The sequence below is a fragment of the Mandrillus leucophaeus genome, unplaced genomic scaffold, assembly GCF_000951045.1.
Source record: "Mandrillus leucophaeus isolate KB7577 unplaced genomic scaffold, Mleu.le_1.0 Scaffold512, whole genome shotgun sequence".
Classification (NCBI taxonomy): Eukaryota; Metazoa; Chordata; class Mammalia; order Primates; family Cercopithecidae; genus Mandrillus; species Mandrillus leucophaeus.
Genome location: NW_012105498.1, coordinates 1,035,350 through 1,050,635, shown reverse-complemented (window position 1 = coordinate 1,050,635; position 15,286 = coordinate 1,035,350). Strand labels below are relative to the sequence as shown.

The window sequence follows — 15,286 nt, the reverse complement described above, 5'->3', positions numbered from 1 at the left end:
TGACCCAGCCATCCCATTACTGGGTATATACCCAAAGGATTATAAATCATGCTGCTATAAAGACACATGCACACGTATGGTTATTGCGGCACTATTCACAATAGCAAAGTCTTGGAACCAACCCAAATGTCCATCAGTGACAGACTGGTTTTAGAAAATGTGGCACATACACACCATGGAATACTATGCAGCCATAAAAAAAGGATGAGTTTATGTTCTTTGTAGGAACATAGATGCAGCTGGAAACCATCATTCTCAGCAAACTATCGCAAGACAGAAAACCTAACACCGCATGTTCTCACTCATAGGTAGGAATTGAACAATGAGAACACTTGGACACAGGGTGGGGAACATCACACACCGGAGCCTGTCGTGGGGGAGGGGTAGTGGGGAGGGATAGCATTAGGAGATATACCTAATGTAAATGATGAGTTAATAGGTGCAGCACACCAACATGGCACATATATCCATATGTAACAAACCTGCACGTTATGCACATGTATCCTAGAACTTAAAGTATAAATAAAAAAAAAGAAAGTGAACTATAACTAGATTTCTTTTGATTACTATACCAGCTATTTTAAAGCTTATGTAAATACTTGTAAAATTAATTACTCATAAATCTCTTGTCTTGCCTGTGTAGAGTTATATAAGAACAATATCGGGAGAAGGTGTACAACTGAGTCCATGTCATTTAAAAAATCTCTAAATCTCTTTAACATTTCTGCCTTCAGAATTGGAATAGAAGCATATCAGAGTAATTCTGAGAGAGTTTGTATAGACTTACATTTATATCAAATTTTTTAATGAAAGAGAAAAATCTAGCAGGTTAATTTAGTCATTTCACTGATTAGTACCTTCTCACAAACACTCCTCCAGAAGAAACCTTTTTTTTTACTCGCCTCTTCTCTTTGTTTGACTCACAAGAAGCGCTGTCTTCCTATAAACAAAGGAAAAGAGGGTCAAATACAATTTTCATGCTAGCACACATTTTCGTCTTTCTACATTGCCTATTCAAAAGAAAAAAAATTAACCATGCTAGTATTTTCAACTCTGATTAAATTTCTTTTAGGATTTTTTGTGAATAAATTCCCAAATCTGAAGTACCAGTGTATTATATTGTGCTGAATCGTATGACTAGGAGGCAACTTAAGACCTAGAGAAAGAATATAGAAAATTTAGTGGGTAAGAGGTGGCTACTTGTCAGATATAGCCAATTTTCAATGTTATCTCATTCAGTTTTATCTCTACCTAAAGATCCCCAGACACTAATATTTAACAAGATATTGGTAACTGAAAGTGTTAGTATGTCATCTTCTGGATTCTTTTGCCAGTCCCATAGTGCTGCGAATCATTCCCTAGCTTCCCCATTCCCTCTTTTGTTTTTGTACTTGATCCCTCTACTGCTCTAGTCTCATTGTGCACTTTGCCTAGTCTCCTGGTCTCACTGTTTCTGAATATTTCTTGTCCATCTTGGTATTCTTAAGACCCAGCACGGAAGAATCAATAAATACTATGGTAAGGAGCAAGCAGGGCTGGAAACACAATGAGTGGTCACTAGATGTTAATTATCTTTGAGTAATTCTTCCAATCAAAAATGCTCTGCATCTAGTTAGGCAGGACAGCTCTGAACACAGACGCTCTAAGAACAGCACAAGGACCATGTCCCTGGGGAGAGCCCATGGCTGGAGTTAGTTCCCCAGGGTGTTCCTGCCCACACCTTTTCTAATGAGTCCAGTTAGTTTAACTCAATAGTGTGTGAACATGGAAGTAAGCTGCCATTATCCAACACTGCCTGGAAAAACAACCATGCATCTGGTCCCTCCCATATCCCTCAGCTGCAAACTTGAGAGTAGGATAAAATTCTAGCTTTCTCTTATAGTGGCCAGGTGTTTGTGGGCATAGGGCAATACAGATGGTCTCTTCTCTTGGAAAAAAAGCTTAGCGGCCAGTCTGAAGAAAAATAACAAACCTTTGATTGGGACTTAGCATATGATACAACTCTTCTTCGTACTATACATAAAAAATAAAGTGTAGTGAGTAGCATTACCAATATTTTAAAGATGAGGCCAGGTGTGGTGGCTCACGACTATAATCCCAGCACTTTGGGAGGCCAAGGCAGGCAGATCACTTGAGGTCAGGAGTTCAAGACTAGCCTGGCCAACCCTATCTCCATTAAAAATACAAAAATTAGCTGGGCTTGGTGATGCATGCCTGTAATCCCAGCTGCTCAGGAGGCTGAGGCATAAGAATCGCTTGAACCCAGGAGACAGAGGTTGCAGTGAGCCGAGATTGTGCCACTGCACTCCAGCTTGGGCGACAGAGCAAGACCTTGTCTCAAAAGAAAAAAGAAAAACACTCAGGTGGGGCAGGAGTTTAACCTAATCTAACTAGATGGAATTAGAGAAAGAATATAGAAAATTTAGGGGGAAGAGGTGGCTACTTGTCAGATATAGCCAATTTTCCAGTGCTTTAATAAGAGTTATGACTTCCAGAAACAGGCCGGGTATGGTGGCTCACATCTGTAATCCCAGCGCTTTAGGAGGTCGTCGTGGGCAGATCGCTTTGAGCTCAGGAGTTTGAGACCAACCTGGAGAACAATCCCCCCTCTCTACAAAAAATACAGAAACAATTTAGCTGGGCATGGTGGCTCATGTCTGTAGTCCCAGCTACTCACGAGGCTGAGGCTGGAGGATTGCTTAAGCCTGGGAAGTGGAGGCTGCAGTGAGCCGAGATCATGACCCTGAATGCCAGCCAGGGCACAGAGTGAGACTCTGTCTCAAAAAAATTAATTAAAGAGTTCCAAAGACAGTAATACTTATTTTTCTTTACCTTTTATATATTAGAAGAGACCTTAAGGATTCCAAATTTTCTAGAAACAGTGGTTAAATAACAAAGTCCCTCCTAACGCCAAATATGTAACTTGTTCTATCAAACCAAGTCTTAAAATACAACTACTTCAAAAGAAAATATGTGCTTGGCATTCAACAGGCCTTCCATAATTGTTCACTGAAGGTTCCATATCTCCAAATTTCTAAAAGCTTCTGCATTTGGAGAACATTTTTCACCAAGATTACTCGTTTCTTTATCTTACATTATAGCCAAGAAGTGTATTTCTCCCTAATACATGTTTTCTCCTAAACTCAACAGAACTATATATTAAGATACTAAATACATGAATCATAATGCTTAAGCACCAAAAGCAATTCTAAATGTAAATGCAATCTATTACTACAACAAAATTAGACAAAAATCCTTGTGGTGAAAATGTATATATTTTTTTACCCTGAAAGAATTAACAGGTTTGTTGAACAGATTAAAATTCTACACATAAAACTGTTGACTTTGTGGATCTACCAATTACTGCTGGGATATATGGAATTCTTATTTTTCAAAAAGTCTATGCAGTCTGAAAATTCTAGACAGCATATGAAACTATAAGAGAATTCCACCTTCCTGCTTACCAGTACAGACTCTTAACAGTGTCAAAACCAACCCTTCTCCCCCAAAAAAGTAGGGTATAAACAAAGAGAAAGAAAGGCAAATCACAAACTTTTAGAACTTCCCCAAGCCAAGAGTTAAATGTGGATAAACTCCCTGAAATCCTCAAATTACTCCACGGGCCACTCTAGGTACATAAGCTAGGATGTCATAGGTCAGAGAGAAGCCCAGCAGAAACCATATCAAAGTTCAACCTTGTTCCAGACCTTTGTAGGTAGAAAATAAGGTTAAGTGAAACATGGAAGGTAACCGTGGAATATTGCCAGTTCCCGGTTAGCCATTCTTGATTAGCAAACATGGCCCAAAGCTGTAGATCAAGGACTTCCTGAATAATACTGGTTCTGGAGACAGAAGCTATAAGTTCAGTGCTACATAAATCTCTCTGTGGACAGACAGCTCTGCCAAAGCTATTACATTATATTTAAGTATATATTTAAATATATATATATTAAAAAAATACTTAAAACATTAGTTTAAATTTACTGTTTTAAGTACTATATATATATCAAAGAGCACAAAGGAAAAAAAGGTACAGCTTGATGCATTTTGTGACCATGACTGAGATCAAGAGATTGGACATTACCAGCATCCCAGAAGCCTCCATTTGCCCCTTCCTAGGCACTACTGACTTATCTTACCAATTTGTGGACTACATGGAATCATACAGTATGTACTCTTTCATATTGCTTTCTTTTAGTCAGCACAGTGTTTGTGAAATTCATTCATAGTGATGTGTAGAGTAGTAATTCATACATTTTCATTGCTATATAATATTCCATTGTATGAATATAGCAAAATGTATTGATTCTTACTGTTGAGGGAATTTTTAGATGATTCTAGTTTGAGAGATATATATAATAAGGCTGACAAGAACATTCATGTGTATATTTTTTGGTGTCCACCTGTGTACACAAAGAAACATGTACTAATTCCACTAGGAATTAATTTTCCAAAGTGGTAAAGCCAATTTACACTGCCACCATTGGTATATAAAATCTCCAGTTGTTCCACATCCTCACCAACATTTGGTAACGTCCATTTTAATTTTTGCCATTCTGATGGGTATATATTGGTATCTTGTTTGGGTTTTAATTTACATTTCTAATAACCAGTGATTTTGAGCACAATTTCATGTTTACTGGCCCACTTGGATATCTTCTTTTGTGAAGTGCCTATGCAAGTCTTGCCCAGTTTTTTTACTGGACTGTCTTTTTCACATTGATTTGTATAAGTTCTTTATATATTCTGGATACAACTTTTTCAGATAGGAGTGAAGAAAGAAAAGCAGAGAGAAAGAAAGGAAATATGTTTTTCTACACTTTGGCTTGCCTTTTCAAATCTGTTCATATAATCTTTGATGAACTGAAGTCTTATTTTAATGAAGTCCAGTCTACCCATTTTTTCCTACCCCAAGGTCATGAAGATATCCTATGTTATATTTTATCATCTCAACTTCCAATTTAAGACATATCTTGAAATATATGTTTGAACTTATAGTGTAACATTTTAACAAAATTATTACCAATTTTTAAGTTTTCATAAGTAAATTAACCCTATTAAAAAGCTATCATCAGGCCAGGCACAGTGGCTTACACATGTAATCCCAGCACTTTGGGAGGCGGAGGTGGGTGGATCACAAGGTCAGGAGTTCAAGACCAGCCTGGCCAAGATAGTGAAACCCCGTCTCTATTAAAAATACAAAAAAAATTAGCCAGGCGTGGTGGTAGGCACCTGTACTCCCAGCCACTCGGGAGGCTGAGGCAAAGAATTGCTTGAACCTGGGAGGTGGAGGTTGCAGTGAGCCAAGATCACGCCACTGCTCTCCAGTCTGGGCAACAGAGCGAGACTCGTCTCAGAAAAAAAAAAAAAAGCTATCATCAGAAGTTTTCAAAGAAACAGTTTCAAAATAAATGTTCCTAAAAGCACAGAAAGAGGGAGTGTGAGGGGTTTATAATAGCAGTAACAAGTGGTGTTAAAAGCATAGACTTGGGGCTAGACAGGTTGAAATCATGGCTAGCCATCTAACAAGCTTTGTAACTTTATAAATTGTTCATTTTATCTGAGAGTTGATTTCTTCATTTGTAAAATGAAGATGCTGAATATAAAGTCTTATATCTGCTGAATATAAAGTCTTAACACTAAGCCCAATATACTCAAAACCTGTTGTTAATGATGACCAAGATGATGTTATTAACATAAGTTAAATGATCTCAAAAAACTTAGATTTTCAGTACTGTGGGTAAACTAAGTGCCCAATCATGCTGTTCTACAAATGACAAGAAGCCCTCAGACCAGTACAAGGTGCTTGATGGAAGGAGAGATCACGTGTGACCAGGGAGACTAGGAAAGGGGTGATAAATGAGACGGTTCCTAGGGGATTTTACAGAGTCAACAGGCAGTTTTCAAGGTATATGGACAAATTGAACAAAGGCTTAATGATGGGAAAGCATAGGGTAGCTTAAGAAAAAATAAGCTATTAATATATGTAGGAGAATAGACAAAAATAAGGTTGATGAGGTAGGTTAGGGCTGAATGTCAAACTGAAGAATCAGTACTTATTCAGGTAAGGAAGATTTTCAATCCAAGGAGTGACAAGAAAATCAAGCTGACCACTGTGAGTCAAATGGATTTGGATAGGGAAGGAGTAAATACCAAAATTCTATCACAGTAGTTCAGAAAGAAAGATATAGAAACCTAAACTAGGGAAGCAGTGAAAGTAGAGAGCATGTTCCCACCTACGGGATGGGCTCACTTTTTGTATGACCTAAAGGAGAAAACATAGCTAATCATTAAGAGTCCAAGACTGGGTAGTTGAGAAAATAGTGATGCCATTAATTTAAATGCAGAGATAGGGGAGAGAATCTGGTCTTGATATTGAGCTTGGTTCTGAACATTTTTTTTTTTTTTAATTCAAGCACCACCGAGAATTTCAGGTGGAAATGTCCAGTTGACAAGCAGTGAGAAATACAGGTGGGGAGCCCTGGTGGGGACAACAGTACTAAAGTATGGATTTGATAGTCATTTCCACAGAAGTATTAGAAAAATATAATCTGGAGGCAGAGATTCTGAGTTTGCTCTTGCCTTATACTAGCTGTATGCTCTAACAAGACTCTCAACTTCTCTGAGCCTCTGCTTTCTCATTTATAACACGGGATCAAATATATATATATCATTCTACCTCCTCATAGGGTTGATGCAGACTAAAATGAGATAATATCTGAGAAAGTGCTATAAAAACAGCTGTTATCAAAAAAGTGCTTTATATATGTCAAACTATCCTAGGAAACTATTCTAAGATTTTTTTTCTCAGTAAAAATTGTACTATTGCTGATTATTTTGGGGTCTGAGGATCTTAAGGTACAATAGAATGCAATCATAGGTCCTGACCAGAAGGTGGCAGGAGAAAGACTTAGAGCTTCTTGAGGATTCCATATTTATAGTTCTGAATGATAAGTTCATTTTACTTATACTTTATATATAATTAGACTCCCAAATAAATTCTTCCTATCCTTAGCTGCATGTGGCTCTACACGTTTATTTATCCACTGACCGTATCAATTCATCTGTAATATAGAAAATGGAAAAAAAGAAAGGGAGTAAATAATACAACGACTACTACTATATAGTGAATACCTCTGTGTGCTAGAAACCGCATTCAGGATTTCTACACAATATTCCATTTAACATCAATACAATCCTATGAGGTAGGTATTATTATTCCTCATTTTAAAGACAAGGAAATTGAGATTCAAGCTTTTGCAAGTGAAAATAAACAGTGCCAGAGTTGCAGCTGCCATGAAAGCTCAGTGACATTTGCTTATTTACAAAAATTAGGTATAACCTAAAGCAAGAATGCAAAAAACAATGAATTCTGAGCACAGGGACCTTGAGTCAGCTCTCCTGAAAGCCTACACATTGTTGGTAAAGTGAAGTTTTAGGGAAGCAAAACTGTGGAGTATGAAACCAGATCCAACCTGAGAACAGATGCTTCTGAGTAAGCAACGAGAATTTCTAAATAGTTAAAAGACAGAAAACATTTCTAAGTAGACAGTTTGGAATGGTTCAAAAGAAAATGTGTAGCTTGGGTGACCACCCCAAAATATTGTCCCACCTAGGCAGCTGAAGAACAACAACTTAGCCTTGATAACAACGCAAGATCCCGACCTTACAGAAAAAAAATTAAAAAAATAAAAAAAACTAATTGGCCAGGTGTGTTGGTGCATGCCTATAGTCCCAGCTACCTGGGAGGCTGAGGCAAGAGGATCAGTTGAACCTAGGGAGTTTGAGGCTACAGTGCCCTATGATGGCACCACTCCACTGAAGTATGGGTGACAAGAGCAACACCCTGTGTCAAAAAAAGAAAAAACAAAGAACGACAACTTACCTTTCTACTTTTGAGGAGACTGGGAGTCACAGAGTCCCTGCCACAAGGTGGAGAGGTAACAGATTTGATTGGAAGCAGTAAGTTATAAATGGTACTGTGTCCTGTAGCCCTCTAACCAACACATGACTGTATAGCTGGCCTCTCTGATACTAAAGTTTCCCCATGTGCTAAAGGTTGTACAAGAAGAGGGTTGCAAAATGAAGAGAATAGATTAATTATTATAGTTAATTATATTTCTTGGAAAATCAACCACTGGTGAGACACCAAAACCCAGAGAAACTGAGGAAGTGATTATATTTGCATATGCATAGAAATACACATGCATGTTTGCAGATAAATAGAATTTTGTCTAATATGGTATGTACTAAATTGTTAACAATAACTTCTTCTGGAGAGTGGAACTTAGTGTCAGAAGGAACATCTGTCTTGTTTTTAACACTATACAACAAACATGTTTTATTATTTTAATATTTTTAAAGTGGTTATTGAAGAGACCAATGACTAGTTTGTGCAAAATAAAAAGAAGCCAGGAAGATTCTATAATATTAATAGATCAGATTTGAGGTGACACAAGCCTCAAACAGAATTAATTCATCCATGATGACTGATGAAGAAACTTCCCTATGGAAAGAAAATATGGATTCCATTCAAAGCACTTTATTTTGGTTATTTAGAATATTAAAATATACATATCCTCTAGCTGTCTTAGAATTCTTATTGATTACTCTGCTTATGAGAATATTTTCTCCTTCTATGGTACAATATTAAAAATAATACTTAGGAACCAGGCTGCTGTTTGAAGATAGATAGATAGATAGATAGATAGATAGATAGATAGATAGATAGATAGATAAGACAGATGTGTGTGTGTATATAGAAAGTTACATAGTTACATATAGTGTGTGTGTGTACATATATTCCTTTAATCCTGTCATCAGCTCTAGAAAGTATAAGTTATCATCGCCAGTTTATATCTGAGGCACAAAAAGGTTAAATGAGTAGCCCAAATCAAAAAAGACTATAGCCAGGATTCAAGTCCAAAGAGCCCCAGCCCAAAGCTTGTACTCTTAGCCACTCTTGTATATATTTGTTGAGAAAAATAAATGTATTAAAAAGGACACCAACCATAGCCACAAAGTTGGGGACTTGAATTTTTTCCAGTGTTTCCCTGAGTTGATCAACCTCTGCTCGATATTCATCAAGCTGACATTCTAATTTTTCTCTGCGTAGTCGCTCATACTCCAGCTGGCCCTGCAGTTCTTTGATGGTCCTATCAAAAACAAAAATTTTTAAAAATCAATCACCAATGTCAACTAACTATTTTTAATAGTGGAAAGCATTCATGCATTGTATTTAAGGCAAATAAAACAAAGAAATCATTTATTCAACAAATATGTATTAAGGTTCTACTATGAACGAGCACTGACCTAGGTACTAGGGATACAGTGGTGAACGAAAGGCCCAAAATCTGCCTTCCTGGACCTTACTACTGCATAGTAGAGATATGCAGACAATAAGGAAAATAAATAAGTAAAATATATGGTATGTTGGAAGGTGGTAAGTGCTAAAGGAGAAAACAAAAATAAAGCAGGAAAGAGTAGTATAAAATGTTGTGGAAGAGGGGCTTAACATTTCCTACAGTGGCTAGGGAAGGCTTTACTGATAAGGGGGCTTCTAAGCCAAGCCCTGAAGAAAATAAGAGAGATAACCCTGTAGACATTAGAGGAAAAGCATTCCAGACAAAAGGAACAAGTACAAAGGCCCTAAAGTAGAAGTATGCCTGAAGAAGTACAAGAAAAACAGAGGCCAATGCAATAGAATCGTTTAAAGAATAAAAGGGAGGCCAGGCATGGTGGCTCATGCCTGTAACCCCAGCACTTTGGGAGGCTGAGGCAGGTGGATCATTTGAGGCCAGCCTGGCCAACACGGTATAACCCTATCTCTACTAAAAATACGAAAAAAAAAAAAAAAAAAAAGTCAAGTGTGGTGGCACACACCTGAAATCCCAGCTACTTGGGAAGCTGATGCATGAGAATCACTTGAACCCAGGAGGCGTGGATGCAGTGAGCTGAGATCATGCCACTACCCTCTAGCGTGGATGACAGAGCAAGACTCTGTCTCAAAAAAAAAAAGAGAGAGAGAGAGAGAGGCCGGGCACAGTGGTTCACACCTGTAACCCTAGCACTTTGGGAGGCCAAGGCAGAAGAATTGCTTGAGCCTAGGAGTTCAAGACCAGCCTGGGCAACATAGTGAGACCCCCCATCTCTACCCCCAAAAACATTTTTTTAAAAATTATCTGCGGTGATGCACACCTATAGTCCCAGCTACTTGGGAAACTGAGGTGGGGGGATCCCTTGAGCCCAAGAGGTCAAGGCTGCAGTGAGCTGTGATCATACCACTGCACTCCAGCCTAGGTGACAGAGTGAGACCCTTTCTAAAAAAAGAAAAAGGAGAGGGACAGTAGTGTGAGTCAGAGACGTAAAAGAGAACCAGAGTAAATAAGACCTTTTAAATCATAGTAAAGACTTTGGCTTTTATGCTGAAGGAAATGGGAAGCCACTGGAGGGTCCGAGCAGAAAAATGGCACAATCTGACCTGTAATGATTGCCCTGGATACTGTTTTAATATGATTACAATAGATATGATATGATTACCCTGTTTTAATATGATTACTCTGGATACTGTGTTGAGAATAGACTACAGGGTAGGGGAGTGGGGGATATGAAGGCAGGGACAGGAAGTAGGAGACCGATCAGGAGGATGTCGCAATAATCCAGACAAGAGGAGATGTAATTTGAACCAGGATTTTTCTACCTTATGGCTGGATGGTGAGGGGAAACAGAATTCCCAAGGCATGTTAGGTTGGGTCCCGGAAGGGCAATCTAAGAATATACAGTAGTAGCTCTGGTACAGAAGTGAGTAAGGTTAAGATTGGGGATAGAGAGGAAGAATGTCAATTGTGGAAGTCTAGAAGTTCGGCAAATAAGAAGGGAATATCATCCCCAGGACAGAGTAACACAAATATGTTTTATTGTATTGAGAGATTGGTCTAACTGATGGACAACAACAAAAATCAAAAGATATCCCTCAAGCCAATACTTGTCCAGTTTTTCTTTACAACTATATGCAAGATCAGGAGTTTGTACCCAAAGAATAAATGTCTTAAGATGCACTTAACACAGAGAGGTGTGGTGGCTCATGCCGGTAATCCCAACACTTTGGGAGGCCAAGGCAGGTGAATCACTTGAGGCCAGAAATTTGAGACCAGCCTGGCCAACATGATGAAACTGTATCTCTACTAAAAATGAAAAAAAAAAAAGTCAGTGTGGTGGCTCACGCCTGTAATTCCAGCACTTTGGGAGGCTGAGGTGGGCAGATCACCTAAGGTCAAGAGTTCAAAACCAGCCTGACCAACATGGGTTTCCCTACAAAAATACAGAAATTAGCTGGGCATGATGGCATGATGGCAGGTGCCTGTAATCCCAGCTACTTGGGAGGCTGAAGCGGGAGAACTGCTTGAACCCGAGAGGTGGAGATGGTGAGCTGAGATCACACCATTGTACTCCAGCCTGGGAGACAGAGCGAGACTCAGTCTCAAAAAAAAGAAAAACAAAAACAAAACAAAACAAAACAAAAAAAAGATGCACTTAACGCAAAGTGGAGAACAAATGCTAGAGAAGAATTAAAACTCACTCAGGGTGGAATTTAGAAGAAACACTGCCATCTCAGCTGATATGAAAATGCATTCTGGCATAAACATAAAGCAATTTTTTAAAAAAACTCTGTTCAAAAATCACTTACATTAATAATATTTCACACTGAGCGACTAATCCATAACTAGTCGACTAAAAGTTCCATTAAAGACTATTAAAATTATAATGATCTTAAACAGGGTTAGAATCATAGACTTAGGCTCAAATCCTGGCTCTACCCCCTCTGTGACTTTACCCAAGTTACTTAACCTCTATATTAAGTCTTGGTGTCCTAATCCGTATAGCTCATGGAGTTGTGAGGATTGTCTGAGATAAAGTATGTAAGGGGCTTCTCTGGTGCATAGCATATAGTAGTGCTTAGAAGTAATACAAATAGCTGTAGTGGTAGTATAGTAATCTGCTTTAGAAGAAAAGTAAAGGAAACCAAAATTTAAAGCTCATTAGTAGGAAATAATTTTTCCACCATGAAGTACTTTTCTAGACTACAAGGAATCTAAGAACTTTCAGCTAGGCTCTTAGACCAAGGTTAACACTAAAAAAAATTCTACATCTCAAAACACTTCAAACGATGTAGAGGCAGTGGACAGCCACCTATACGATATGATTTGTGAGATACCAAGAAAGCCCCTGATTTAAAACAAACAAACAAAAAAAATCAGTCTGCCACAGCTTCCTAGTGTCTAAAATCAAAATCACATCAAGAAGTAGTTTCAGTTAATAGGGTAGCAGGGAAAAAAAAACAGAAAAAAGAGTATTTTGGCCTAATGTTTTGCCTTCTGTTTAAATTCCCAAGTACCTATCCATGGAAGAATGACACATTAATCCTTATATTATTTTTTATTTTCTTTCTTTTAAACTAGAGCCAAATGTCAGCTTAACTACATTAATCCTTATCAAAGATTTAGATGTTACTCTGAATACAGTTAGCAGACCTCTTTCAGAGCTAGATTCGGAAGTGGGTGGAAAAAGGGAAACAGGCAGTTCCAAGAGTGTGACGGAACAAGACACAACCAAAGGAAAGGGCAGGAAAAGCAGAGAACAAAGAAGGGAATCCATGTGTGGTTCTCTTTCCGGACCCATGTTTGATTAAATCCAAAGTTTCCTCTCCTATCTCTTTCTGTTCCCTGTCCATTCTGGAAAGCAGATAGACAAGCAGAGAGACAGTAGGATGAAAGAAGCTCACGGCATCCTCTATCCCAGCAGCTATTAACTACAGTAGTCCCTCAGTATCAAAGAGGAATTGGTTCCAGGAAGCCCCAGACACCAAAATCCATGGATGCTAAGTCCCTTACATTAAAATGGTACAGTACATATGTATCTGCATATAATCTATATGCATTCTCCTGTATACTTTGAATCATCTCTAGATTACTTATTGTAGTAGTATACAATAAGTTGTTGTAGCACATTATTTAGGGAATAATAACAAGGAAAAAAAAGTCTATAATGTTCAGCAAAGACACAACCATAGTTTTTTTTTTTCCTGATTATTGTATCTCCAAGTTTGGTTGCATCCACGATGTGGAGCCCACAGATACAGAGAGCCAACTGCAATTAGAGAGGTACCCATCATCCAGAGAGCCAATTTAGGGTGCAGGAAGTGAAAGGTAGAGACAACCATCCACTTGCTCACTGCCTCTAGATGCAAGAGCATTCTGTGATGGGTACTATAATCAGTGAACATAAGACCTAGTCTCAGATTTATGAATGGGCAGTGTAGCCTGATGGAAATGTTCAGAGACTACATTAGAATGTCAGTTTTGCAAGATGAAGAGAGTTCTGGAGATTGGTTGCACAACGATGGGAACGTACTTAACACTACTGAATGGTATACTTAAAAATGGTTAAGATGGTAAATTTTATGTGTATTTTATCACAATTATTTAAAAATCTTAACTCCTTTGCCATCTGGAGGCTTAGGAGAAAAGCAGGATGGAACCTAACACCCTTTGGCAAGATGAAAGAAAAAGTTGCTGATGAACAAACCCTCACATGGCATTTACAGAGGTATTTAAAAACAAATCATTAAAGTTTTGAGGACATTACTTTTCAGACTCGAGCTGTTCTTTCTTCTGCTTTAAATCTTCTTCTGTTATGCCTCCCAAGTGTTTGTAGTTGCTCTCGGCAATTTCCAGGAGGTGTCTCAATTCTACAATTTTCTTGTAAGCTCTCACTGCAAAACAGAGTTGAATAGGAACCTAGTTAGACATATAACAGCTCATGTGTCCACTGGGTGCTGGTCTTCTTGAGCATATTCTTCCTCTAGACTAGTGTCTGTATGGTTTGGAGAGGGGGTGGAGGAAGGTTGGTATATACAAAGAAGGATAAATATAAGTAACAGAATACTAAAATGAGCATGCAATGAAATACCTAAATGGAGGATTCTTTCCCTGCTACTGGAGCATGTATCAGGTTGTTATGACTATTAATGCTATGAACAAGAAGGTTTTAAAAGACTAGCAGTATTGGCCAGGCACGGTGGCACAGGCCTGTAATCCCACCACTTGGGGAGGCCGAGGTGGGTGGATCACCTGAGGTCAGGAGTTCGAGACCAGCCTGGCCAACGTGGTGAAATCCCGTCTCTACAAATAATAAAAAAAGTAGCCAGTGTGGTGGTGCGTGCCTGTAATCCCAGTTACTTGGGAGGCTGAGGCAGGAAAATCACTTGAACTCAGGAGGCGGAGGCTGCAGTGAGCTGAGACCATGCCACTGCACTCCAGCCTGAACAACAGAGCAAGACTCCGTCTCAAAAAAAAAAAAAAAAAAAAGACTAGCAGTGTTTTAGGACTAATGGTGGATTACAGGACCACGTGCAATCTACTATGTAACAGAAAATTAGAAAAACTGAAATAAGTACCAGCCACAAATTTTGTGATTGGTCACTTGTAGCACCTATGCAAGAGAATAGTAAGAGAAGGAAGTATATTGAGAGATACTCTGAACTATTCTCCAACTATCAGAACCATGACATCTCCATCTTTTATGGCAGTGGTTCTCTATCTGGGGTGATTTTCTTCCTCAAGGGTCATTTGGCAACCTCTGAATAAGTTTTGCTTGTCACAGCTTGGGAGTGGGAACAGGGAGGTGCTGCTGGCATCTAGTAGGCGAAGGCTCAGGATGCTACTAAACATCTCACAGTGCACAGAAAACCCTGCCTCAACAAAATAATTATCTGGCCCAAATTGTCAAGAGTATAGAAGTTGAGAAACTCTGCTTTACAGGACCAGCTTAGCAAATCACAGCCTCTTCTTCCTAACACCAATGATTTATCTACCAACAGGTTAGAGCTGCAGGTTCTAAACTGCATACACCTGAATCAAATGGGATGCTTTTTAAAAATGTATGTGCTTGAGCCCCATTCCAGACCTACAAATTCAAGAATATGTACTTAATAAAAGCTCCTCGGTCAGGAGCAGTGGCTCACGCCTGTAATCCCAGCACTTTGGGAGGCGGATCACTTGAGGTTGGGAGTTCAAGACCAGTCTGGCCAACATGGTGAAACCCCGTCTCTACTAAGAATACAAAAATTAGCTGGATGTGGTGGCACATGCCTGTAATCCCAGCTACTCGGGAGGCTGAGGCAGAAGAATCACTTGAGCCCGGGAGATGAAGGTTGCAGCGAGCCGAGGTCATGCCACTGCACTCCAGCCTGGGCAACAGAGTGAGACTTTGTCTCAAAAAAAAAAAA

General features: G+C 38.9%; 1 protein-coding gene across 1 annotated transcript in view; it reads right to left on the bottom strand.

Annotated features, from left to right (window-relative positions):
- The window catches only part of ANKRD42 (ankyrin repeat domain 42), a 74,191-nt gene that overhangs the window by 3,793 nt on the left and 55,112 nt on the right, over nucleotides 1-15,286 (bottom strand). The window contains exons 11-12 of the mRNA XM_011996417.1: nucleotides 9,011-9,155; nucleotides 858-940 (exon numbers count right to left, since the gene is read on the bottom strand). Of these exons, the coding sequence (XP_011851807.1) occupies nucleotides 9,097-9,155 (59 nt within the window). The 3' untranslated portion in view covers nucleotides 858-940; nucleotides 9,011-9,096. The remainder of the gene's footprint in view (nucleotides 1-857; nucleotides 941-9,010; nucleotides 9,156-15,286) is intronic.